Raw genomic sequence first — 25,189 nt, 5'->3', positions numbered from 1 at the left:
TCACCAGTCCTGTGAAGAATTCAAGTACCTGCATTTCTTGCAGATTGTGTTTATTATGTCAGACTCTAATTATAATAAATATCAAGCACTCACAAAGGACTTGAAATGCACCAATAATTAAGTCTTGTATCTTAAGAGAAACACTTAAAGTAAATTTTAGAGAGCGAGAAAGACACACACACACACACTCGGTGCATTTAAAGGCAAGCCAAAGGAATAGCCACATCCTGCTCACTATTCAGATCAATTTGGGCTTCAGTGAAGTGCTTGATGGCACACGGACTCAGCTAACCGCCCCTAGCCCATTTAAGGTTCAACTAATATGGATTTTTGAAGGCTGATACTGATCATACTTTTTAAGTAAACATTAGAAATGCCAATCATCCCTTTCCTTGTGAACTTGTGCGCAGGTCAAAAGTGCCATCGTTCCTGCAATGGTCGTTGCTGGGGACCAAAAGAAGACCAATGTCAAAGCTGTAAGTATGCTACTATCAACTGAAAATACATCACATTACCTTTTAGAGGCATTCTCTTAATTGCATGTAGTGTAGTTTCAGATTAACATGAAATTGTTAATAAGGTTTTTTATGTTTATAAAACATTGTGAACTAAAGTATGAACTAAACTGTATCTAACTAATGTAGTTGTGACATTTACAAATGTCAAAGATCTGTGACTTGCCTGGGAAAATCAGTAATTCATATGTGTTTCAAGATGAATGGGAAATTATATGATCACATAAAATCATCTGTTGAGTTTTAGCTGGTACTAAATAACATAGTGTAGTTTTACTCTACTCTCATCTGTTCTGACAAATCCCAACCAGAAACAAATTTTCAGTATGCCACTCAGAGATGTGATCAAACACTGGCAATGGTTTCCCCTTCAAGTGATTTTTCCTAATAATCAAAACTATGCTAATATAACCCCAGTTAAACAGAAAAAGAAACTAAAACCATGTACAGACACAAAACAGATATTTGTCATTAAATGTATCTATTCAGCCTGCTACTTGAAAGCATGGAATCAAAAATTAAGAGCATAGTGTTCAGCATTCGTTTCAGTATGCTGTTTGCTTCACCATGATTGGCTCATTCTGTGCTGTGGTTGATAACATGCAATCATATTCATTCAGATTTAGATGAATTTCTATAGTCCCAGTTTATGTGACTTCACTAATCTAGTTAGATCATTCATATTGAGAGAAGTAAGTAAGTGAGGTGTAAGGTTTCAGGCAGGTTTCAGCCTTGTAAATGTGCCAACAGGTATTCACAAGGAAATACCACCACCTCTAGCGCACACACACACACACACACACACACACACACACACACACACACACACACACACACACACACACACACACACACACACACACACATATCAACACCCAACAAAATTCCCGGACTCCCAACACATCTACCACAAACCCTCCTGCTGGGACCTCCCACCCTTCATACCAGCTAATGGCAGCTGGGAGAGAGTGTGAGAATCATACACTACTGAGTCCATCAGCAGGGGAGAGCTCCATGTTATTCCTTCCCTTTCAGTCATTTTTCCTGGGCTCTCAGGTTTTGTTTCAGTGTCTATCTCTCAGGCTCTACAAATTTAGATGTCTCTGTCTGCCTTTCTTTCTCTCTCTGTCTTTCTCTATCCCTCTCTCTCACACACACACCTGTTTGCACAAAGGACAATGTACAACACAAATACGTATGCAGACACACACATACACACCTACAAACACTAACACATAGCCAAAGCAAAATTAATGAGGTACGTATAAGAGCTGCCGGCCAGAGACCACCAACTGGCTTAAACCAAGGAATAAAAGGAATGAATGTAATTTTGCTTTTGCGCCTTAATGTCCCAACACGTCCTCTAAACTAAACCACAGAAAAGGTAGCTTGTCATTGCCTTCCGAATGGACCAATATCAGTGCCTTTTTAAAACCCATGGCCATTACAAGAATAGTGATTTTTTTTTTGTAACACCACTACGTTTAAGGATTAGGTTACGTTTAGGTAAAGAATCAACTTGACTTTATGGCTATGTTAGAAGAAAAATGACTTGATAGAAACCAATGCTGAATGGGATTTCCTATGTAAAACTTATACTCTACTAAGGGGAATTGTGTACTTTTTATTTCACTATTATTATTCGACAGCTATAGTTACTAGTTACACATCGTTAAATCAATGTATATATGGCCTATGGCATAACTATTGACCAAACTTAATTGAGTTGTGTTTTTAGTATTTTTAAGATACCCTGTTAATTAACAAACAAAAATGACTGAAACCATGCTGTTCTTAGCTGAGGTAATGTACAGTGAACAGTGTTGATATTTAAACATATCAAAAGTATATGTATTAAACCTAAGGACGTTGCTAATGTTAAATATTCCATGTAATACTGAGTAACACAGTTTAAACTACAACTGCATTTAATAGTTCTAAATCAGTGCCATTGTTGGCATTTACCTTAGTATCATTCAGCATGGTCTAAAAGTTAATGCTTACGTGTCAGATACGGGAACTACCAACTCTCAGGCTTTGACATATAGCACACAGAGCAATGAAGAATCCACTACACCCTGATAATTTAATAGGTAACTCACTAATAGGTAAACTGACCAACAGTACAACCTGCCTAAAAAAGGTGGAACATTTCTTTAATCAGAGAATATGGAATAGTGTGGGATCATTGTGCTCTCACCTATAATCTATCAATCTAAGATACTAACACTGTCTCAACAGATGTCCATCCATCCATCATCCTTCCATTGTTGTCTAACACACCACTTCACCATCTCTACAAACACACACACTTTTCTGTAGTGGATCAGAACATACACAGAAAATATACCACAAACTGAAACTTTAAAACCTAGAAAACTAGAAATACAGAACATTTTCATGTTCATGCTGACAGAAACTCACACACATTTTTTCCTACCTCCATTAAATATCTCTGTTTTTCTCCTCCCTCTTCCAATTTGATTGCACTACCTTCACCATCAATTCCCTCCTCTCTTTCCATCACTCTGTGCACAGACCACTTCATCTATGCCTTCTAACCCTGGCATGTCTCATCGTATTTGTTCTGCGGTCGCGATCTCATTAAGATAATGAGGAATGAACTGTTTGACCAGGACCTGTTAACAACACATCACAGACCAGCCCCCGATAAGCCCTGGTCCTGTCTGTCTGCCTCGTTTTAGCCGTTATCACTATCTCGCTATCTTCATCCATACGTGGATGTCATGATTCATCCCTCTTCTGCCTTTTTTCTCACAACCTTTAATTTTATTGTGCTGGAATACACGGAATGAATAAGTATAAAAATGTCAGATGAAAAATGACTTCAAAGATGCTTTTTGTGACATTTTCATGAATAATTATTCAACTGTCTCAAAATCAACAATAAGCAGCAGCTTTTGGCGTCAGCACCTCAGGGGGGAAGTGAATACAGTCAAGAAGAAAATTACAACTCAACACAAATCCTGGTACTGCAAATCACAGATATATAGCAGTAGCGGAGTGTTCCCCTAAAAGTAGATGAAGAATTTTTTTCCTAGAAGTAGATGAATAACAAATCTAAAGTGCAGTCTGGGGGCTGTTGTGGATTATATAAGAACAGCCTTGTATAGCTGAAAGCGTCTGCACAGATTGGGATCATTGTTTTCTTCATCAGATGCTTCCTTAGTTATTTTAGTTTCCTATAAAAACATGCACTATAATGTCAGTAGGGTACATCAACATTGCTTTTATTTAGTTTAATGATTTACAATAGATTTGGGAAATTTAGAAAAAGAACAACATTCTTGGCTTTCACTGCAGTCGTTAACACAGGTGAACCTACGAACATGATGTCAACACAACACTGATATATCCCCATCTTTTAAATTGACATGGCAAACTTGTTAAGAAATAGTTGCAACCCCTTTCACATTTTTACATTGTTTTCATACTATACACGTACATAGCCAATAATACAGTCACCAAATACTGTATCACACTGAAACTGAGACAATTACTAAACATTTTAGGCAGTAATGCATACTTTAAAGGTCAAGTGTGTAGGATGTAGTTGCATCTAGTATTGTAGTTGCAGATCCCAACTCCCTCGCTTCACCTCCCCCTCCAAGCCTGAAAAGAAAACTAATGTAGGGGTCTGCAAAATGTCGGAAAAACACCATTGCTCCGATACGTCCCCTCTGGGCTACTGTAGAAACATGATGGTTCAACATGGCGGACTCCATAGAGGGCAACCCGCTGTATCTGTAGATATAAAAGGGTCATTCTAAGGTAATAAAAATAATCCTATGATTTCTATATTCAGGTGATTATACACTAATGAAAACATATGTATATTATATTCCATTTCTGCCAATAGATCCTCCTAAATGTTACACACTGGACCTTTAAATGAGTTTATTTGTATTTTACTCACTTTCATCAAAGATAATATAGTTACTTTGTTTTGTAATGTGGCATAGTTAGAAAAGAATGTAGCTGAGAACTGATAAACCTAAATGTTTACTTAAGTGGAGGGTAAAAAGGCCACATCCATTACAGTGATTACCTTGGGATATTCTGTAACAAAATAGAGCAGTAAAACTTAAATTCTGGGAAACGTAGAGTGAAACTGGAGAGCTTCTCTTCCTGAATCTTCCAAAACACAACAAAGATGCACCTAGTGAGGTTAAAATATAATAATATACGTAGTGAATCTTTATCTCTTAAACTAGCTGGACAGTGAAAAGGGGAATATATAGTCACAAACATCCCACTCTCTCCGTTTTATACAGCTTATCAATAACACATAAAATTTCTACTAGTAAGATACTGTACATACCTAATTTATACCCTTGTGTCTTTGTATTTCATTTTTCACAAAAACAAACATAATAATCAACGTCCTTATTAAAGCGAAATCTTGTTAGTATCAAAGACAATTGAAGGACTGTATTTGAACTGTATTGTATTCCTTTACAGACTGGACAAAATTGCAAAGATAAACACCAGCCATCTAACATACAATATTACATTTAGTAGACTTTCATCAGGCAAAGCCTGTCGATCTGTCCTGTCCTTTACAGACACTTTTGGCTCATCAGCTTGACTTTATAGGTTGCAAAGAACTCCAATGATGACAACTTTCAATAATGTCTGTAACAAAAAGGGATAAAAACATCAAGAAAATACAACGTGATCTTTAATCCACCTTTTAGGACCTCACATTTTTCCTCAAATACTGTCACTGTCTTATCACCCAGGAGCTTGTCTCTGAAATTCATTTTCTGTACATTTCTCAATTCTCACATTGTGTCTTATCATTTCAAAACTAATTTAGTTTTCATTTGTCTTCCCTTTTCCCCTTCCAAATGTGCTAACTTTAAATTACTCCATTCTATGCACAGTATATTGCTATATTATATGCTGCCGTGTTGTGACTAATTCTACAGTAATTAGTTGTGTAATACTTCATAAATGATATGTATAAGATACAGGCTATCAGTTTAAGGCTGATTAATTAATTCCTTTATTTAGTCCCTAAACTTAAATAACTTGTATTAACTTTTTACACATAAGAGTTTTGTTCAATTGCATTTGTTTAACAAAGCTAAATAAAATAAAATGTAAATATGTCGCCTCAAAAGTTGGCTGGGATAAGAAAAGTCCTGATGCTTCTGTCTTGCAAAAAAACGATTAGTCCACCAGAGAATGTAAAGCTTCAAAACATCCGTTTTATAGGCTTCACGTGGGACAAAAAAAAAAAGAAGACAAAAAAATGTTGATATAACAATAAAAAGATACTAGAGCAGCCAAATAAATACAGGCAACTACAAGTACAGAAATGGTTAAGTGGTTGGAGGTATTGAAGAGAAAATTCCAAATTTCTTACAGAAGTGTAAACGTGAAAAGATTATAATTGGGGGAAAAAAGAGAGAGAAAAATAAGACACAAATTAAATTAAAAGAGGGGAGGGGAGAAAAGTGTATGTGCCCTGGGGATGAGGAATTGCCAAGGCAGAGCTCAAGCCGATGTAGGGCAGCTTTTTATTTATTTTTTAAATTGAATTGAATTTTTTTATTTTTTTTCCCCCACCTCCCTCCTAGCTTTCCCTGTGTGAGGTTGCTGGCCTGTCGCAGGTCAGGTCCCTCTCGAGTCTTCCCCAGAAACAACACACAACAACAGAAATGTTGATTTGGACCATTTCATAGAATAATCAAAAATGTTTTAAAATTCTGAGATAAGATTTGAGATTACTTTATGAGATGTTGTTGTTTTTTGTTAGATATAAAAATATATCATCTGCAAATAGGCTGATTTTATGGTGGGAGTCTTTTGTTTATATCCCTGTAATATCATTGTTTTGACAAATAGAGGCTGCAAGGAGTTCGATGAAGATTGCAAAGAGTAATGGAGAGAGAGGACATGCTTGCCCTGTGCCTCCCTGAAGTTTAAAATGTTGGGAGGTGACATTGGTGATAACACATGCAGGAGGTGAATTGTAGAGTGTTTTGACCCACTGAATAAACGACTCCCCAAAATGAAATTTTCTAGAGTGAGGAAGAGATATATCCAATTTACCTTATCAAAGGCTTTTTCGGCATCTAGTTATGTGATAATAGTGTTTAAGTTGTTTACTTGGAATGTGTTAATCAAACTGAAGAGGAGGCACATGTTGGAGGAAGAGTTTGTGCCCTTTATAAAACCTCCTATTGTCTGAATTATATAGGATATGACTGATTCCAATCTGTTAGTGAGTGCTTTGCTTATTATTTTGAGAGTGATATTCATGTGTGGTGGTATATTTCGTGATGATTTTCTTAATCATTCTGAAAAACAATGGGCATATAAGGTGCTGTTTATAGAACTCAGTAGGGTATCCATCTGAACCAGGTGATTTATTGTTAGGCATGAAGAAGAGAGCTTTCTTGAGTTCTTGTGGAGTTATGGGTTGGTCTAGTGTTGGCCTGTTCTGTGTATAGTTTAGTGAGTTCAATGTTGTCAAGAAACAAGTGGATGCTTGAGGAGTGGCTTTCATTGTAAGAGTTCCTTATAGTAATCTGGTTATTGTTATTGGATTATGATTAGGGTTTCCATGTAGATCTTTGATTGCTGTTATCAGTGTTTTTTATTTGTTTTGTTTTAGCCGGTTGGTGAGAAATGTTTCTGTTTTGTCATTGTGTAACAAAAAATGTTCAGTCTCGCCCCTTTACATGAGAACTGGGTTTTTTTAATGTATCATTTTTTCAAGCTAAGCCTTAATTTTCTGTATTTCGTGTTGGGTATGTTCAGTAGACAAACTTCACTTAAGTTCAAGTTCTTGTTGTATATCTAATTATTTCTTCTTCTTGTGGGTTGGGGTCAGGGGATGGGGGTTGGTAATAACCTGATGATTTTTCGGGTTGCTGATAAGCAGAGTTACTGACTAGGAAGGGAAACAATCTATTCTGTTATAGCTTTTATGGGGGGACGAGTATAAAGTGTATTATTTATCAGATGATTTCTTCGATCATCAATAATTGCTCAAATCTTTAATATAAGATTTTATTGTGCCGCCGGACTGCCATGCCCTGTAGTTGTTTTCTGCATTGCATCTGTCTAGGTTTGGATTAAGGACTGTGTTGAAGTCTTTTCCTATTATTATTATTATTATTGTTATTATTATTATTGAATCAGAGAACTCCATGATACAGATACAGAATATTGTATGAAAGAAATTTGGGTTGTCATCATTGGGCCCATAAATGTTGGCTATTGTTATTTTCACATTCCTAATGACTCCATTTATAATAACAAAGCAGTTTTGGTATAGACCATATTTATTTACCAGAATAGCAACACCTCACTTTTTGGAATTATGTGATGCAGAATACATGGGGTTTGTCCAGTTAATTGTCAGTTAGATGTTCTGATGCAGTGAGATGTGTTTCTTGCATAAGACAGAGGCTGGGTTTCAGAGAAGAGAGGGTGAGGGAAGAAGGATAATGAGTGTTGGTGTATAGTGCTGAGGGTGAGACATGTTCACATTATCCAGGGGTGAGATTTTTTTATTTTTTAAATATATATTATTTATGTTAACACTTTTTTGATGTTTGGTAATAGTTGTCCTTCAATGTAAAGTTTAACAACCACCAGAGATGTTCATTTGCTGTTTGAGGATGGGATATAGTACTTTCGGTAGTTAATTTATTTCTCTGTGAAAGTGATGACTGATGCCATATGTTGTTCCATTTAGCTCACGCCCCATGCTCTTTACAAGTTATTTCTGCTGTCTGTATGTTGAGAACTTTCTCTTTCAGTGTTTTGTTTTATTTTTTGAATGTGTCCATCTGAGAGTGTTTGAGCTCTGCATTGTCTCTCTGGGAAGTGAACTCTAAGCTTGTTTTGAGGTCTTTAATCTCCTGATAGAGCATGCTGAGAACATCCAGTTATTTATTAACAGATTTCGGGCACATTGACCTGTATATCAGTGATGGTCAGATCATTGGTGTCAATAGATTTGTTCATTCGTTTTCCTTTTTGCTGGGTTGTTGTAATAACACTGATCATTAAAATCCTCAAATCTTTTATATCATATAAGGACAGAGGGCCTGTGACTTCAACAGACAAAATGGGGTTAAGCGGTCACTTTGCGTTCTATAAACTTTAGTGAAATTTGTGTAGATTCTAAGACAAATTTCCCTAGAAAGTGTTTCGACTGCAAAAATAAAAAAAATCCCATTTTTATTTATGAAGTTCTTTTGGAAACCATATGTGAAAAGCACATTTTAGCTCATGTAAATGGGAACTGAGAGTCAGTGGTTCCTGTGACTGATGCCGCTGTCCACAGCCTGTTCAAACTGAAGCTTCCAGGCATATTTTATGAGATGGATTCCTTTTGTATTTGTCGTTACCAGCCTGTTTTGTTTATTTATTTTCCTGAAAGTGGAAGTTTAAAGCCAAATTGATCAAGAGTATTGCGTCACTCTTCTGGCAAGGTCATTTGTTTGACAAAGTGTCTTTTGAGTAAAGTAGGCTGTTTCATTTTAGCCCAGGCACCGTTAATGGAATGCCACTGATGGTACGTTAGACGTAGGGTGAAGTGTGCGTGTGTGTTTGCATGTGTGTTTGGCTGGTTGTCTGTGGGTTGTATCCATCACTCTGATAGTATCTTGTCACCACGATGCCCAAAGGGAAACAGCACACATGGAAACACAGTGGATTCAGACACAAACACATCTACAGTAAATGTACACACCAGCATTGGGTTTGTAATGTTGTACACTATTATTGCTGCTTTACCTAAAAGTGAATACTGTGACAACGTACTATTTTAATTTACTTATCTTTATCAGCAAGTCTAATTATAAAATAGAAGCTGAGTGATATGGTAACTACATTCTTTTTTGTTTTCCTTCATCATTGATTGTTTTCAGCTTTGATTAGAAATGCTGGAAATTTGGCATTCTGTGGTAGGGAAATTCCCCCCTACTGGATTTTATACACTCAAGGGAAGAAGAAAATATATCAGTGCATGTTGGTTTTCTCAGGAAAAGAAATCCTGATTTTGGATGGGATTTTGGGGGTGTGATAGAAGTACAAAGTTGTTCAAATTACTGATCCTTAAGAGTTTAATGATGTAATACTAGTTGAAATAGCAGTTAAGCATTTCTTGATATTAGTAAACTGTTTATATTTTTATTGAGTGACAAGCCTAACACTGGTGTGGAAGTATTGTACACCCATTGTTTCCCAGTAAGTCCTGTGAAATGCAGATCTTGTGCATACTTTTGCACACCCTCAGCAGCTTCTGCATGCAACTTATTTAACTAACTAACTGCTTTATCCATCCCAAATAGCTTTTAAATTAGCAGTGTTTCAGTGCTCTTATATAAGTCCCACCACTGACACCAGCTGTCTTTTTCTGTGAAATGTCAGTCCTGTGTACATTTACATGTGGCTGTCAAGAAGTGGGGCACACAGGAATACGGCAGCTCATACAGCTCAACATGCATTCGAAGAAAGGCTGGACAGACCTTCATCATAAAGAGACAGCAGTATGCTTATAGTTAGATAGGAATTGCCCTGTCTCTGTCAAATCCAGCTACAGACCCTCAAAGGAGCAGGCAGGGAGACAAAAACATGATTGAAGATGGCTATAGTGGGTGGTAAATTTGCTTTAGCGTTAGCTGAACTTGCCACACACAGATGCATATGCACATGCAAACACACGATCAGACTTGATGTGACTGGCCATCCTGTGGTGTATCTAGTATAGTGGAATACAATGGGTGTGCATGGAGATTTTAGATCAACAGTTCAGCACATTATTGTACAGTATTGCGAGAGCAGAAGGTGACAAATTTAATCACACTCATTACAGAGCAAGAACGACCCTATAAGAACAAATGAGCTATCTTTTTTATGCCGTCCTTCATTCAGTATCCTTTCACGTTTACAGTGATACATTTGCAGTGAGTGTACTTTTTCTTTACTCTAAGGCTGCATAAATATTTCTCACCAATTTTAAGAAGATTTTTTAAGATATATGTTTTCTATCTTTCTCTTTCTCTTTTCTTCATGTCATTCCACAGTAACTAAGACCGTGTGTGCCGAGCAGTGTGACGGTCGTTGCTTTGGTCCCTATGTTAGTGACTGCTGCCATCGTGAGTGTGCAGGTGGCTGCTATGGACCAAAGGACACAGACTGCTTTGTAAGTGAACAAACACACACACACATACACACACACACACACACACACACACACACACACACACACACACACACACACACACCCACACACTAACTTTACAGCATTCTATGAAATAAATACATGTTTAATGTTACTGACATGGTAATATACAAAACTTGTACTTTATATTTCCTGTTTTTCATAAATCTGCCACGTTACCCGTGACTTTAAACTTCCTTTGATTCATGGTACTTCTGCAAAAGGATTTCTTCCTTCCAGACTATTTTTTTGCATTAAAATGCCACTTGTATGGCAAATATCATTAAATGACATTTCATTCCCATTTCTGCCTGACATGAGTGCCATTGTTAAATACAGACTCCACCAGCCCTTCCTCCATCCTGGCTCTTTGCCGTGTGCTTTATCAGTTTTATTTTCATCCCTCTGCATGTTAAACTTGTTTCTGTGCTTGTAAATTTGAATCCTCCATCACTACCGGAGCTTCTCTGCCTGACTTTGGTCAGTATTGCCCATTCATTTTTTGCTCTATTTGATTCTCCACAGTTTATTTTCTTTTCTTTTCTTTTCTTATACTTAAGAAAGCTGATAAATGTTGGTACAGTACATTTTTGTTATTTAACACTCCCTCTGCCTGTCTTTCACTTTTTCTCTCGCTAACTGACACTTTTTTACAGGAATCAAGAATGAATAAATCAATTGGAGCGATGTTCAACCATTTTGAATGCTATGATTACATTAAATAAATCAGTAGAACTAGCAGTGCAGTTTAAGCATTTCACATTCAGTTTAACAGGTAAGCTCAGAGCCATGAAGGAACATTATTTTGAGGCTTAAACCATGTACAGTTAATATACAGATTGGGGTAATGCCATCGCAAATGGTTTTGCATGTTTTATTCTGTGTTTCCAGAAACAATGCAGTCCAACTTTGGTTTAACTGTGCCAGTACACAGTTTTTATTGGACCCACCACTCTTTATCAACATTTTCCCACATTGGCCAAATAGTTTTGCAAGAAAATTTTAGGCATTTGTCCAAATCCAACAATCCCCATCTACAGTACCACTAGGGATAAGTGAGAAAAAAATGAGTGATATGCAAGTGATACGGACCTTTTAAATAAAGTAATGAATCAAAATGTTTGTTCTATCACTGTGTTTGTACTGTGTGTGTTTGCAGGCCTGCACTAACTTCAATGACAGTGGGGCATGTGTGACCCAGTGCCCCCAGCCATTTGTTTACAACCCCACCACTTTCCAACTGGAACACAATCCCAGGGCAAAGTACACCTATGGAGCCTTCTGTGTCAAGAAGTGTCCACGTAAGTCTTACCAACTGGACACACACACTTTACTACTATACTGTACTTGTGATGACCTTACACTAATAACATAAATTCCCTATATCATCCCGATAATAAGTAAAATACAGCGTGTATATTCTTTCTGACGATAATGTGTGTGAGTGCGTATATCTATCTTTGTGAGGATACACTTTCAATCGGATCACTCAAGACACATGTTGATACCAGTTCTTAACTGGGCCATTGTTACTGGGCTGGTTCAAAAGGCTGTTTAAGAGGTAAGAAGGTTTTAAGGTTGTGGCTAGAATTAAGATATATGAAGTTGAAAATAAGTGCTGGGGTTAGTCATTTAGTGGCGATGGTTAAGTTCAGGGTATGGTGCAAGGGAATGCATTATGTTCTCAAAAGTATAGGAATTCAAGTATGTGTGTGTCTTTTAAATCCAACATTTCATTACTGTCACTACGAAAACACTATGAAATCATGTGTGAGTATTCAGAATTTCGTAATAGGTGTTTATCAGGGACAAATGCCAAGGTCTTGAGATCCATAGAGAGGAAAGTGATTATTTACTTTTATGAATGGATGATGAATAGATCTATTTATCTTCTTCTCAAAAGGAGTTCTATTTCTACTCATTAGCCACTAAGGAAACACAGGATAAACAATGAACCCTTACGTCAACCCTTCTATTAAGAATGACAAGACCACAAATCTACAGATTGGTGACAAAGTTAAGGAAAACCAATAATAAAAGGTTTTAGTAGCCAGTGCGACAAGAATAGCTTTATCAGTGTAGCAACTATAAGCAACAACAACGACTGCAGTGCAATTTTTGTGTCAAGGATAACTGTGCTTAGTGCTATTCACCTGGTTAAACCTCAGTGGAGACAGACTTGTCAGTGTGGGCCATGACATGCAGGGGGGAGGCTGCCTCCATTATAAATGCAAGGACCTGGCTGCTGAATACTTCCTACCTGTAGTAAAGCTTTTCTGTGGTTTGCCGGTAACATCAGTTTGGTTCTTTTTTGTTTCTAAATTGTTTCTTGCATTACATTGGATCTGAATTACAAAACCACCAAAGTCGCTACTGATGTGTGTGTTTTCACCATTTCCACATGAAGAAATACACAAAAATCAGATGCTATGCTGTGTTGTATTGCATCCCTTTGATGGTGCTAACACTGTGTGACACTGATTTATTAAATTGGAACCAGCTGCTTTTTCCCTCTATCACAAATCTTCATTCATTCTGAAGCACACATCTCACTGTTTCACTATTGGTCAAGGTCTCACCCCCAGCACTCATTTATCTTGATAAGCTGTCTACCTTGAAACAGCCTCTGTCCTGAGATTTCGGTAACTGGTATTGGCAAAGCCAGTACAGGTGATAAAGAAGCAGGGGGTTTGGTCTGCATCACCCTCATATCAAACATTTTTAGTCTTGGTATTACTCCTCTGTTTATGTGACCACTACCCAGCTAACCACTAACCACTCACCATGCACAGCTAATTGTGATTGCCCCACGCTGTTCACAACATCAGTGAAAAGGCCAACCAGCAGGGAGGGAAGTGGGACTTGCGCTTAAAGGCAGTGTTACTTTTAGAAAGACATAAAATGCAGTATAATTAACCATTGAAATGTTTAGTGTGATGAACGTATGTCCCTTATTGCTGCATTAAAAACAGTGTAAGTTGTGGTTGTGTGCATATTTAATGTTTGTTTCTCTTCTTTTTTGTGGTAGTTGTTCATAAGTGGCCTTAGTGTCATTTTAATTTAATAACATTCATTTTTTTTACATGGGTCTTACTTAAATTCCTAATTCTTGTAATTATGTTGTCATGTTATTGACATATGAGCTCCTTTTCCCATAAGCTGGTCGTCCAAATGAATACAGACATTTAGAAATGAAACAGGGTCCAATAAAAAAAGTCAACAGAGCTGTAGATACACAAGTTGGACAAATATGTAAAAATTACTTTAATTTTTTTTGTATAAATATTTAACACCCAGCTTATAAGTAAGTATAAATTGCATTTAATATTAAATAATGTCAAAAAATTGTATTGCTAAAAACTCCAGACATGAAGGTTTTGCCCTGTAATGCTGTTGATGTGCAGTTAGCAAATTATTTTTTCTTTATTATGTGATTGCCTACACTAAGTGTCACTTATTGTACTGTATGTTCCTGTCTAACAATCATCAGCCATCTGTGCTTGACATTTACAGTGAATTGTTTTTCAGATAACTTTGTGGTGGACCATAGTTCCTGTGTGAGAGCGTGCCCCAGCAACAAGATGGAGGTGGAGGAAAACCGCATTAAGATGTGCATTCCTTGTACTGACATCTGCCCAAAAGGTAAACCACAAATAGATGTTTAGAAACATACACATTTTTATCAGTAATTAATTAATTTCACATTTATTTAAATATTATACTATCACTGGTAATATTGGGCAAGCAAAGAACGTTTAAACGTCAGTAAATCATTACCACATTCATGGAGAGACATGTATATACCACCTCTAAACCACCAGTTCCAATGTGGCTTGAAATCTGCTGGATTTCTTTATGGCAAACACAGAAGAGCTTAAACAGAGCTAAAATCATGTTCAAATTTATTGAAGTTTTAGGAAATAGCAGTGAGTATAGAGGGAATGATGCAAAACCTGTAGTCCAGGGTTCAAAGGGAATATTTTGAGAAATACTAAAAAAGCCACTGACATGGGACATAGACTAGCAGCTGCATCACCCATGGTCACATCTGTTTTAGAGTATCAATACAAAACCATTATTGGACATTAGAGAATTCTATACTGATATTTTTAAATACTGCCCATTACATACCTTTTAAATCTCTCTTTTGTTAGATATGGTTGTTATAAAGACATTTAATCATACTAATGCATTTTGCTATCTTATATGTGTGTTCCAGCCTGTGATGGAATTGGTACAGCCAGCCTACAGTCAGCTCAGACAGTGGACTCAAGCAACATTGATAAGTTTGTCAACTGCACCAAAATCAATGGCAACCTGGTGTTTCTCATCACTGGGATCAAAGGGTGAGAGTTTATCAGAATAAAATAGTGGAACTGTGATCATGTTTGGTCATTTTTGGTCATTTTATGTCTTGTCTAGTATAGCTTTTAGCAAATAAAGTCCTTTAAAATCGTAAAATTGAATATGTTAATGCACCTGAATAACTAAAATGTAATTTGAATAAGGACTTAGATATGTTAGAATTACTGAAATATATTATAAATACATTCATAATACTGCTTTTAGCACTACTCTTGTCTCTCTTAGCTCAATCTACACCTCAGCAATTCAGCAATGCATTCAGCATTAATACCTTTGGGTCCGAACATACTGCAAATATTAATAATCAGATGTATTTTTTACTTTTAATGTAAAATAAGACGGCCACCCTAAAAGCCCAAATAAAAAATGTAAGCATGGTGTTAATTGTTTGAATGAATATAAATGATGTTGATGCAGTGCCAGTGATGGTAAGTGGGAAGTGAGTATGCTGAAAATGCCTTTAGAACGAGTAAATGTATATGCTCATAAATTACTCTAAAGAGTGTAAAAGGAATTTGCTGTGAGGAGAGTGTGGTGTGTAGGAGTGTGACTTTAAAAGACAAAGCAAACATGTACAGTATATATTATGTATGTGTAGATATTCTGTATGTATGCATGCAAGCAATCATTCACAAGTATTTCATCAACTTCAGCAAGAAAAAAAAAAACACACAAAAATCACATTCTTTACTGATTTGATATGATATTCTAAATTATTATATTCAAGGTATGGTTGAGTGCAGACAAGACAATTTGTCATAGCTATGATTAAGAAGCATATTGCTTAACTATGCAGTATAAAATAAAGATACTGTTATCTTTCTGTTTGTGTTTGTATTGGTCTGATCTCCCATTATCATTCACAGTGATGTCTATCACAACATTGAAGCCTTGGACCCAGAAAAACTCAATGTATTCCGCACCGTTCGGGAGATCACAGGTGAATAATATCAATTTTACAACATGGATTTATGCACCTGCATACAAGTTTATAAACAAACAAAAAATAAATAAAATTCACTGTTACCTTTATCCCTTTTTATGCCATATATAGAGTGCATATGTGATGCTTGTGTGTGTATCTGTGTGTGTATTTGCTCAAGTGTACCTCACCCCCCTCCCCCTGAGACTGTCCACACCAAGGACAGACATTGCAGCATAAGATGAATATCAGATGAGTCTTTCAATCTCCTCTGTCTCTCTGCTGCTTCTCCCTCGGGGAGTCCCTAGCCTTGAGTCCCATAGTCCCAGCTCTCCCTTCACGCACCATGAAGAAAAGATCCAGAACATGTGGTGCGCATCGTTAATCCTCTAGCTCCCCTATGCCACCACCACCACATCTGAGCCACATGTATACTGTCATCTTCCCAGCCCAGACATTTGACAATGCCATCACCACGAAACCTTGTATCGCCAATGTGACACTCCCCTAAAAAAAATATTACTGTTGAAACATTGTTGGTGAATTTTTTTACTTATGAAGGGTGTTTACAAAAGCAGATTTATTAAACCCCCCCCTTAAAAATACACATTTATTTAGGACTGTGTTTATGTATGATGTAACAGGATTACATTTATTTTATTTTGGTAGTTAAAAGGCTCTCTGGAATACATATTAAAATTAATTATTTCTGTTACATATTTTACTAATTCTTAAAATATAATATATTGGGTACCAGCTTAACATTTTAGTGGCTGATTCATGCCTGTATTGTTCATACTCATGCACATCATTCTGCCTGATCTAAATGTGATTTAAAGCAAACCACTCTGTAATGAAAAGCACTTGGTTTGTTGTAGTTCAAGTGCAAACAGAGTACTCCAGGTTTGGGAGTGAGCCAGCTAATAACTTCTGTATCAACAATGACCAGATTTTATTAATGCACTTAGTACCATTATCTGATGGAATATAGCAACTGACCACAGGAGTCAATTATAGCTAATTTGTAGGCCTCTCTAAAGGTCAGCCCACAAATCACACCCACTTGGTTTGTTTTTCCAACAAGTTGCGATCCATTGCTCGACAATAATTGATTCTTTTACCACAAGCACAACTTAAAGGACTGAGTAAAGGAATAACAGAGCGATAGAAAAGAGACAGGAAGACAGGAAGAGAGAGAAAAATCGAATCAGATGTAACACGCAAACAACAAGAAGACTAAACAAACTAACAGATCTACATCATCTTATAAAGGGGTAGGGAACCATCGCATACTCCTTGATTTCCTATCAGAATGTACAGATGGAGCAAGGCAGGAGATATTTAAATGGTTTGAAACTTAAAATACAATTAGTAAGCAGTCTCAGTCATTAACTGCGTAATTAGCTGGTGTCTTAGTAAATCACACGTTCATTTCAGATTGTGAGCTCAAAATGTATGAAATGCAAACAAAATGTTTCATTCTGCCTTTCAAGTAGCCAAATCTGGTATTTGTTCCTCAATGCATTTTTAACTGATCTGAATGGAAAGAATTTAAATGCAGTAAAACATCAAAAGGAAAATCACTACAAAATCAAAAACTTGACATCCAAGAGGTTTTTTCTCCCCTCTTCACTTAGGGATGGCAGTTTGGCCAATGGTTTGTCCCTATCACCTGCTCTCAAACACCATGTAGTCAGAGATGTGTGTCAGCCGAGCTTGTCATCTCTCCGAGCTGTCATGAGAACGTGACTTCTAACAGAGGCAGCAAACCTGCCTCTGTGACCCCAAGGTCACAACTAGCATTGCTCTAGCTTTCAAATGAGCTGTGTAGGAGGACAGCTCTCATCCTACACACCAGCACACCCGTCTCTCTCTCCAATTCTTCTCTTTTCTTCCTTCTCCTTCTTTCTTTATATCATCCTTTTTTTCTTTCATTAACTCATGCTTCTCTTTTTCACCACACTCAAAGACATATCCCCAGATCAGGTCCCACCCAAAGAGTGGGCAACTCACACAATTTAGCAGTGGGTTTCTCAGTGTTGTGACCCGGAATGTAATCACCACAACTTAAGCACTCTTAACCTTTGCTTGTGAGCTCATGGCCTTCTTCTCTAAGTGGCTCCACCCTGTAATTTGCTTTGTGCATTGGTGTGCCACTGATGTGGCTCTCAGCTGAACATGGACCACTGCTAGGTGATCTTTTAACTCACAGAGTTGAGAAGAAGGCGAAGACACCAATTACGATCAGGCTTTTTTTCCTATCACACCTATTAAATGTACTTAGATAATTTCCCCTAAGATTATACCAGTGTTATTATTGTCCATAAATTATATGTACATACTATATGACACCATATGACACCTTTGTGTAAAGTATTTTCAAGGAATCGCAGAAATGTATTTATCATTATACAACACCAGGTTGTGTAATAAAATGAGAGTTTGCAGTTCCTTCTATACTACACACATAGAAAATAAATACAAACAACAACAATATAGACAGTTATTTATATACATACACATATACACCCAGAAAATCAATTAGCTTTTTTTAAAGTAGCAAGATAGTGATGATAATATGGTTTTCATCTTCACATAAAAAGAAACAGCACCAATCCACTTTGACTGCATTTCAGAATCAGCCATCAGTGATATAAACACAGAGTCTGCCTCCTCTCGTCCTGCGCTCTGTTGGTTTCAAAATGTATATCCTGGTTATCTTTGTATATCAATGTTTCATCTGTATTTATTTATTTTAAGGATTAGGTAGGCTGTTATTCTGTGTTTTATTTTTGTCAACAGCAACAACCAACAATGCTGTAGTTAGTCTTTCCATACTTTCTGACTTCCCAACCCCTGTCTACTTCACTCAGCCACAAACCCATTCATTCGTTCTGAATATGTTCTGTAAATCCTTTAAAGGTCCAGTGTGCAACATTTAGGATGATGTATTGGTGGAAATGGAATATAACATCCAGGGAATCAAAATGTTTTCATTAGTGTATAATCATCACCTGAAAATAAGAATCATTGTGTTTTTGTTACCTTAGAGGGAGCTGTTTTTATCTACAGAGGAAGCAGGTCCGGACTAAGGAGTCCACCATGTTGAAGCACCAAGTTTCTACAGTAGCCCAGAACAGACAAACCAAACACTGGCTCTAGATAGGGCCTTTTGTGAGGCGAATTGGTTGCAATCTGCAATCACGTCACTAGATTCTACTAAATCCAACACGTTGGACCTTTGAAACATCACAAAAATAAAGTTTAAATATTTTTTTAAAAAGGACTTAATTCCCACAAATTTACTTTAACTTTATCAAATGTTACTCAAAAAGCAGTAAAGAGTTCACATGGGGACTATTTTCAGATCAGGATTAATATGTATTTGTTGCACCAGTGAGTACTGGATCAGGGCAGCATATGTGGGATTGACTAAAAATGAACTCCAGTGCCCGTGTTCATCATAATGAATAAACACCAAGGGCGACAGTGTATCTCACTCATGTGTTTTGAGTAGGTTTTGGAGAACAATTGATATATCAGGGTACAGAAACAATAATCATTATAGAATCAATTCATTGTTGGCTTTTGACTTGTCATGGGATTTGTTTATAGTAAGAAAAATGTAGAATATCCCTTTTCTTTAACTCCAGAATAATAGCTTTGAGCACAAAAAAGAACTTCATCATCAGTGCCATCCATTTTAGCCCTTAAACTCATCCAAAGCCCTACAGTAGGAGCAATTTTGACCACTTGCAGTTTTAACAACATTCCCACCTGTATGCATATCATTAAGGCTAATAGTGCATGTTTTCTACGTGGTCAGTCGAGGGAACTCAGACTGGCAACCTTCAGCCAAAGCTTGCTTTTTTTTCAGCAGTATTTAGTTAAAAAAAAATTAAAACGAAAAATTGTAAATATACAGACTTAAAAATTCTCCACACGGTGAATCTGTACCAACCTTGTCCATGTACATGTAACTGTAGGTACAGATTCACCAACATATGTGTGCTGTTAGCCAAGTATTACATTAGCACAGCACGTGTGCAGCAGGCATTAGCTTGTTACCTTGATTAGGAAGCACCCCTAGCCACAGAAAGAGCACTATGGTGGAGCTTTGAGGTGCCTCAACACCGCAGCTTTTGTCATTAAGACAATTAGTGCCGACAAGTACAACGCTAACGATTCTATAGTACTGCTGTCTTGGGGCTAAGAGGCCCTCAGCATCCTGAACTATACACCATGAAGCCAGAGACAGGGGTGCAATAAACAAGACGGACAAAACCAAAACTGCTGTTAGCTTTTATAAATAACCATTTTCCAGCAATACATTTTAGGATTCTTTATAAATATCACATAATACTCTATAACAGAATGAACTCCCATCACTATTCTATCATAATGGCTGCCATTATTATTATTATTATTATTATTACATTTATATTGTATCTTCTCAGAAAAATCTGGTAAATTAGTAAATAAAGTAATAAATAGTACTATCTAAGTATGGTTTTCCACATTGGAAAACGATAATAATATTGAATTTATTCTCTTTTTTCTGCCACCTGTTTCTGCCATAACTATTGTGGTCATGCATATAACAAGCTCTGGTGTGAGGATGTGTTTCAAATTCAGCTCATTTGCATGAGCCGTTTGCATGAACCCTGGTGTGTGATTCCTCACAATTACCTGACTTCTTTTTTTTTGGTTTTCATTTCCTCATCAAACACTCTTAATAAGCATTCGCTCAAACCCTGCTGCTGCCCAGCTGGGATTGACATAACAAACAAAACGGTGTCCAAGAACTGATAAAGGTGTTGCTGAAGGTTATTGCTCATTTGTCAACAAGCCATGAGCTCCCTTCTTCTTCGCAACTCTGCTTACCTCCCCCCACAACCCATCCCTTCTGTGGATACACAAAGTTATGCTTCCTTCGGGAAGAAAACACACGGTTTAATATAATACTGTCCATTGATTGGAGAATGAACCACACTGCCGATCACACCCACAAGGTTACCACCGTTTACCACCGCACCTTTCTCTCCTTCCTTTTTCAGAAAGGCAATGCAACAGCAGCTTGATGCCTCTGTGTTTTCTTTCGATTGAGTAATTTGTGACATTTTGTGTTTAGTTTGTCATTATAGTTACCTGGACTCCCCTTACCTCCACCTTCGTCCTTCTCTCTGTGCATCTTTCCTTAGCCTCATGGCCTCAACCAGCTGTGTTGTTTGTCCTATGGTGTTGGCTTAGGGATTGTACCCCCTGCCATTCTCCACTAAATATTTTATATTTCTGAATCCATTATTGAAAATCCTAAATGAACCACAGCCATCCTTTCAGCTATTCATTTAATCGTCTAAATGATTCAACAGTAGGGAGGCAGATAAAGGAAATGCAAAAATATTGATATATCAAACTTTACACTCATCTACCTGGCACCAAACTCCTCTGTGGACTTGCTGTGCCTATAACATTTTTCTGGCTTGGAAGTGCTTGGCTGCTTTCAGATGAGACTCAGGTGGTGTGGTTACTGTGGTCCGGGAATGTTGCTAATTCCAAAGAGATGCCAACTCTCTCTACTCATTTTATTCTTGTCACTGTGTGAAATAGAGGGTGTGATAGACAGCTCTAGTCTGTCAGTACCGGTGACTCATTATAACCTGTGTGTGTGTCTGTGTCCCCATTTAGGATTTCTGAACATCCAGTCTTGGCCTGAAAACATGACAGACTTGAGTGTTTTCTCCAACTTGGCAACTATTGGGGGAAGATCACTGTACAGGTAGACATATAATATAATAGAGCTCACTACTTGAAGAGGAAACAGGAAATGAAAACCAAGCTAGTAATAGATTTATGAGTTTAGTTTTATTTTTTACCAAAATAAAATAGTTTTCTCTGACTAAAAGTCTTTGGGAAATTAGAAAAAGAGTAAATTCAATGGTGATTGAATTTGTCAAAATGTATTAAACCTTCTGTCTAATCAGTGACATGATAATTACAATTGAACACTGTTAAAGGTGGCCTGTGGAGTTTCCTTGTAACACACCATTCTTGTATTCTTAAGGTCTAACAAACATGGTGAGTGCATTTCCTTCCTCGGAAAACATTTGCAAAGCTGATTCTGATTAACTGCAATATTAATACAACTTGCACACTTATACATATCAAATTGACTTTTACGTAATTGTTTAATTGTTAGCACAACTACTCAGTTTTTATTCATTTTAACACATACATGTGGTTTGGTTGGGTATGCTTCTATAGTCAAATTGTTTTTTTTTTTTCATTTCTATTATAAAAGAAATATGGCTAACATTAGCTGGCACCAAAGAATTGGTAGGTGCCCACAACACCTTTTGTTTTGACATTTAATAAGCCAATTTAGTTGTTTTAACCTAGCTGATGGAACATAATTAATTGGCATTTAATATTTAGTGATTTTCCAAAGGTGCTCTGAAAATGTGCATGACATTTGAATAGAAACAAAATGAGCGTCTGTGTAGCTGATGGCATGGTGCTTCTTTGTGTGTGTGTCTGAGTGTGCGCACAAGGGTGTGTGTGCAAATGAGTCTGTGTGTGTGTGTGCACCTGTGTGTCCTCCACCTGCAGATGGAAACAGCAGGCTACAGTACAAATTACAGCCTGCCACCCACCCTTATCCCATGCTTAATCCTGCATCCTCTCTGTCTAACTGATGGCTTTGACATCCCACTGGCCTCCTGTCATTTTTAAACTGTGCTAGTGGGGCACATGGGGAAGAGTGGGAGAAGGAGAGGGAAAGGGAGGCAAAATGTGAAAAGAAAAAAAATTGAAATAAGCAGAAGCAGTGTATTAATTGAAGTTTGACAACACTAGAATATTTAAAGTTCTAGATGGAACATTTTAAATCATAAACACAGTTTATCATTGTGAAATGATGTAATTATTGTACACAAACAAGACCATTGTGAAGATAATTGGTAGAACCATTTACTTTAATTTGTTATTTGTTTTCTCCATATATTTACTTTAACATACTGAAAGTCATTTTCCACTGAGTAAACGCACTGTCCTAAATGTTCTGTTTGGATTTTGTACTGCAATCCATCACATTCCCATCCAAATCTGACTCTGTGGCTTGGAGTGTAAAGTGCAACAAAGAGGCTCCTAGGTGAAATGCGAGTTGTACTTTTGAACAACATCTATTGTGCACCTATTCTGCATTACTGTTTTAAATTCTGTGGACATATTAAGTGTTAATCAAGACTTGTCAAGTTTGGGTGTAGGATGCATGTGTATGGGCTTCCCTCTGACAATGGCTTGTTTCGGTTGTCAGTATTGACATTTTTATTATTTAACCTTGAACACAATCGCTCCCTAACCATAACCACATGGTTTAAGGTTTAGATAAGTTAAAGAATAATGTATTCAGGCAACATTGTATTTCCCTCAAATGGGTAGTTTGCATATTAATATCATTTGTAGGAGATACATTGATTTGGAAGATAAAGCAAGTTATACAACCTTCATAATACAATACAACAATAAGTTGCATAGTAACATGACAGAAAAAATATATGATTTTAACAAAAAACCTGATCAAAACCTGAAAAATAAATCCAACATCTCTCCCTTTCTCCTTCACTTTTTTCTCCTTTCCTCTCCCTGTTACACCTCATCCCTTCTCCTTTTGCCCTTCTCATCTTCCTTCCCCTTCTTATCTGACCCTCTCTTCCTCTCACCTCCACTCATTCTTCACTCTCAGTGGGATTTCCCTACTGGTGTTAAAGCAGCAGGGCATCTCATCATTGCAACTCCAGTCCCTAAGAGAGATCAGCGCTGGGAACGTGCACATCGCAGAGAACAGCCAGCTTTGCTATTACAGCACCGTCAACTGGACAAGATTGTTCCGCACTGCAAACCAGAAGGTTCTGATCCGCAACAACCAAAGCCCTCAGCAATGCTGTAAGTTCATACAAAAATCATCACAAACACTACAAACTAAAAACTCAGGTGTTCCTGTACCAAAACAGAAATGGAGGTGCATGCCTTGTTTTACCGTGGCATAGGGGTCACATTCCATTTAATCCCAATGTTCCTAGTTTGATTCTGCAATGTTTTACCATTTTCTTGCCACTTTTGGAAAATAGCGTATTTTCACAAATCTGGATGTTGGTATACACATGGCATACAAAAGCATCAATCTCATAGTTTTTTTCAACTTAGAGTGAGTACGTAAGAAATACAGTATCACTCCCAATTAAAGTACAATTGGAAAAACTAACCTGTAGTCGATCTAAAAAAAGAACAGAATGGAGCCACTTAATCCTTTTTACCAGCCCAGTTTGTTTTGTATCTAGTTTTGGCTGAAATGTGTGTTGCTCACATATTTTACCACTATCCCAGCTTAGTCTCTTTGAATCTTAAACCCAGTGTCCAAAACTGTTAAAACGTTAATGCCTTTCATCATTATTTCTCCTGTTATGTGATGTTCACGGTGAGCTAAATGGTAGGAGACTTCATCAGCTGGCAGACTTTAGAAATTATTAAACAGCACTAGAACGATTGAACAAACTTGCCTCAACTTGGCCGCGAACAGTTGTGGGTCCCAAATCACGACCATAATCATCTCAACAATCGTAATGTGTGTCCCCACCTTTAGCCCCACTACCTGGTGGAATGTCCTGAATGGCTGTTATTTATTTGTACTGCTCACTGTTATGAACTGTGATGTATTTTGAAGGAAAGGAATATCTACCATGTCTGTTAAGGCACTTTAATATGCAGTTAACTTCACTGTGCGTGGACACAAAAACAGTAACTTGTCATCACTATTATTATCTGCCTAGCGTATGACTGGAAGCTATTATCTCACTAATATATAAGGACAACTAAAAACAATAATCCCATTATTAGACTAATTAACCAACAGAACCATTCAGAGAAAGCAAGGTTTGGCCAAACTAACTTAGGCAAATATCTGAAGTGATGAGACAAAAATTGTGTCTCTAAAAATGGGAGAACTTTTTATTATATCACTGCCACAAGTGTTAAGACATTATTCATTTATGTATAATGTTCATTAATGAGCCAGTATTTGCATTATTGAGTTGGCCCCCTTTCACTCTTCATGCGCTCCTTTCCCCTGGGCAGTTCCTTAGTGTTGGGCACACAGGCGTACACACTCTCTCTCTCTCC

At 37.2% G+C, this 25,189-nt stretch overlaps 1 protein-coding gene across 2 annotated transcripts in view; it reads left to right on the top strand.

The window, feature by feature from the left end:
* Positions 1 to 25,189, top strand: part of LOC127365454 (receptor tyrosine-protein kinase erbB-4) — a 305,767-nt gene that overhangs the window by 194,609 nt on the left and 85,969 nt on the right. For both annotated transcript variants that reach the window (XM_051403529.1, XM_051403528.1), the window contains exons 5-12: positions 411 to 476; positions 10,589 to 10,707; positions 11,885 to 12,026; positions 14,254 to 14,367; positions 14,945 to 15,071; positions 15,957 to 16,030; positions 21,701 to 21,791; positions 23,757 to 23,956. In XM_051403529.1, the coding sequence (XP_051259489.1) occupies positions 411 to 476; positions 10,589 to 10,707; positions 11,885 to 12,026; positions 14,254 to 14,367; positions 14,945 to 15,071; positions 15,957 to 16,030; positions 21,701 to 21,791; positions 23,757 to 23,956 (933 nt within the window). The remainder of the gene's footprint in view (positions 1 to 410; positions 477 to 10,588; positions 10,708 to 11,884; positions 12,027 to 14,253; positions 14,368 to 14,944; positions 15,072 to 15,956; positions 16,031 to 21,700; positions 21,792 to 23,756; positions 23,957 to 25,189) is intronic.

Source organism: Dicentrarchus labrax, unplaced genomic scaffold (genome assembly GCF_905237075.1).
Source record: "Dicentrarchus labrax unplaced genomic scaffold, dlabrax2021, whole genome shotgun sequence".
In the NCBI taxonomy this organism is placed as follows: domain Eukaryota; kingdom Metazoa; phylum Chordata; class Actinopteri; family Moronidae; genus Dicentrarchus; species Dicentrarchus labrax.
The sequence above is the reverse complement of the archived record's forward strand: the minus strand, read 5'-3'. Positions and strand labels throughout refer to the sequence as shown.